Source organism: Colobus angolensis, unplaced genomic scaffold (genome assembly GCF_000951035.1).
Source record: "Colobus angolensis palliatus isolate OR3802 unplaced genomic scaffold, Cang.pa_1.0 Scaffold325, whole genome shotgun sequence".
Classification (NCBI taxonomy): Eukaryota; Metazoa; Chordata; class Mammalia; order Primates; family Cercopithecidae; genus Colobus; species Colobus angolensis.
This window is the reverse complement of record NW_012116544.1, coordinates 562,514-564,738: the sequence shown is the minus strand read 5'-3', so window position 1 is coordinate 564,738 and position 2,225 is coordinate 562,514. Positions and strand designations below refer to the sequence as shown.

Below are 2,225 nucleotides of genomic sequence, written 5' to 3'. Positions count from 1 at the left end.
GGGAGGTGCCACTCAGGATACAGCACTGTTTAGAAATTGAGGGAGCCATGAAATGTTTAGCCACTGCTCTCTGAGACCTCAGCCAGGTGCAAAGAAGAGATGCAGAACCGCATTTCAGGTTGTGTTATGTACATCCAGCAGCACCAAAATGTGCCCGGGAATCATGGCGGTCAGAAATTTTGAGGCAGGTATAGCTGAGGCTTTATGAAAAAAGATGGGGTCTGTGCCAGGCCTTAGATGTGGGAGAAGGAGGATGTGTCAGGAAGCAGAAAGAGTATCACTAAAGTGCTGCTGTGGGGCATGTGGACCATGTTTGGGGAACAACCAGGGGCTTTGTGTGTCAGGTTTGCAGCACCTGTGGGAGGCTGCATTGGTAAATAAGCCCCAAGAAGTAGACTGGGGTCACTTAAATTAAAATTAAAAGTATGTATGGCTTTGAAGGCCAGCTGAGTGGTATAAATAGAAACTATAAACAGTATCACATTTATTGAAGACAGCTTTTGCTGCCAAAGGAGTTTTTGGACTTTTTTGGATTGTGTAGTTGGTGGGCAAAGATCTTTGAGTGTTTTAACATGCTAGATTATTGGAGGTGAAATGGCTCCAATAATGTATCCGATCTTTGAGTGTTTTAATATGCTAGATTATTGGAGGTGAAATGGCTAAGTCAAAGGTGATGAGTGTTTTTGAGACTCTTAATGTTAATTGCAAAATGAACCTCTGAAAAGCAGTGCCAGCTTAGACTGTGACTGAGAGCTCTTGTTTTATCTTGTCCTGCTGAGCTGGGTGTTACAACATTGAAACCTTCCGCAGTGTGTTCTTTCTCTCTCTCTCTGTCTCCTCCCTCCCTCCCTTTCTTTCTTTCACTTCTCTTAGGATAGGCTCATCTGTCCTTTTTTGATAGAGGTAACCATTTGTCACACCATTTTCCGTAGGGCCTGCTGTCTTCCCATTCATTGGTGACAGCACATTTGTCCTACCCTAAGCTTTGATAATGTGTCAGGATCTTTCTGACCTGTCCTCTCAAAGAGGTTAAGTATCTTTCATAATGACTTATAACTGACTGAAGTTATAATAGTTTTCTAATGTCAAATATAAAAATAGGCTGGGTGCGGTGGCTCACGCCTGTAATCCCAGCACTTTGGGAGGCCAAGGCAGGTGGAATGCTTGAGTCCAGGAGTTTTGAGACCAGCCTGGACAACATGGGGAAACCCCACCTCTACAAAACAAAAACAAAAGAAAAATTATCCGGGTGTGGTGTTGCAGGCATGTAGTCCCAGTTACTCAGGAGGCTGAGGTGGGAGGATGGCTTGAGCCTGGGAGGTGAAGATTGCAGTGAGCTGAGATCACACCACTGCACTTCAGTCTAGGCAACAGAATGAGACTCTGGAATCTGAGGAGCAGTTCCAGGACTAGGGTCAGGCAAGTGAGGCAACTAGGGCATAAAATTTAAGGAGACAGGACTCTCAGGGCACTTGCAGGACCCATGAGTTTGGGGGAGGAGCATAGAGAAAATAGTAAGAGACAAGTTTCAAACTGTTTCCGGTAGGTCAAACACGAAATTAGTCCATGACACCTCCAACACCTCAAGAGGGAGGGAGGAACTCCATTTTCCTTTTTTGTTCCCTCCTCTCTAGAGTACTTTGGCAGATCTTAAAACTGAAAACATGAGACTTAATCATTCCCCAATGTTTTACCAGATAGTTTGTCAAAAGGGTCACTGATGAAATGCGTTAATCTCACTCTCCTCCTCTTGGTGGAAATGCACAGGCCTTGAGGTGTCCACTTAGCTAGTGGTTCACCATTTTTGTGTCTTTTTATGAGGTGAAAGTAATTCATGAAGCACACGGTAAAGAATAGACTTGAAACTAGAATGATCTTGGGCTCGAAGTACAATGCTGCCTCCCTGCGTCTGCCCCTTCCAACTTTCTTTTTGTGCCTTAATGCATTACTTACCTTTTCCAGTTGTCCGTCCTTATCTCCCATGAAGTAGAGCATGGGTACGTTAAACTGGGAGGCTGCAATCCACTGCAGGACAGCCTGGAGCTGCTCCTGCAAGCTGTTTGTAGAGCACTGATTATTGACAATTACTTCATGTCCAAGAGAGTCTTGATAGTTCTGCGGCATCGCACCGCTGTGAATGCACCTGGTGCCCCTGAAATTGGGCTTATCTGCCGAGGCTGCTTGTTCTTCCAACTCAGCAAGGGCTGCCCCATCGTTGCTATACT

At 45.2% G+C, this 2,225-nt stretch overlaps 1 protein-coding gene across 1 annotated transcript in view; it reads right to left on the bottom strand.

Annotated features, from left to right (window-relative positions):
• LOC105518656 (A-kinase anchor protein 4-like) overlaps nt 1-2,225 on the bottom strand; it is a 12,030-nt gene that overhangs the window by 8,571 nt on the left and 1,234 nt on the right. The window contains 1 exon segment of the mRNA XM_011951731.1: nt 1,954-2,223. Within this exon segment, the coding sequence (XP_011807121.1) occupies nt 1,954-2,223 (270 nt within the window).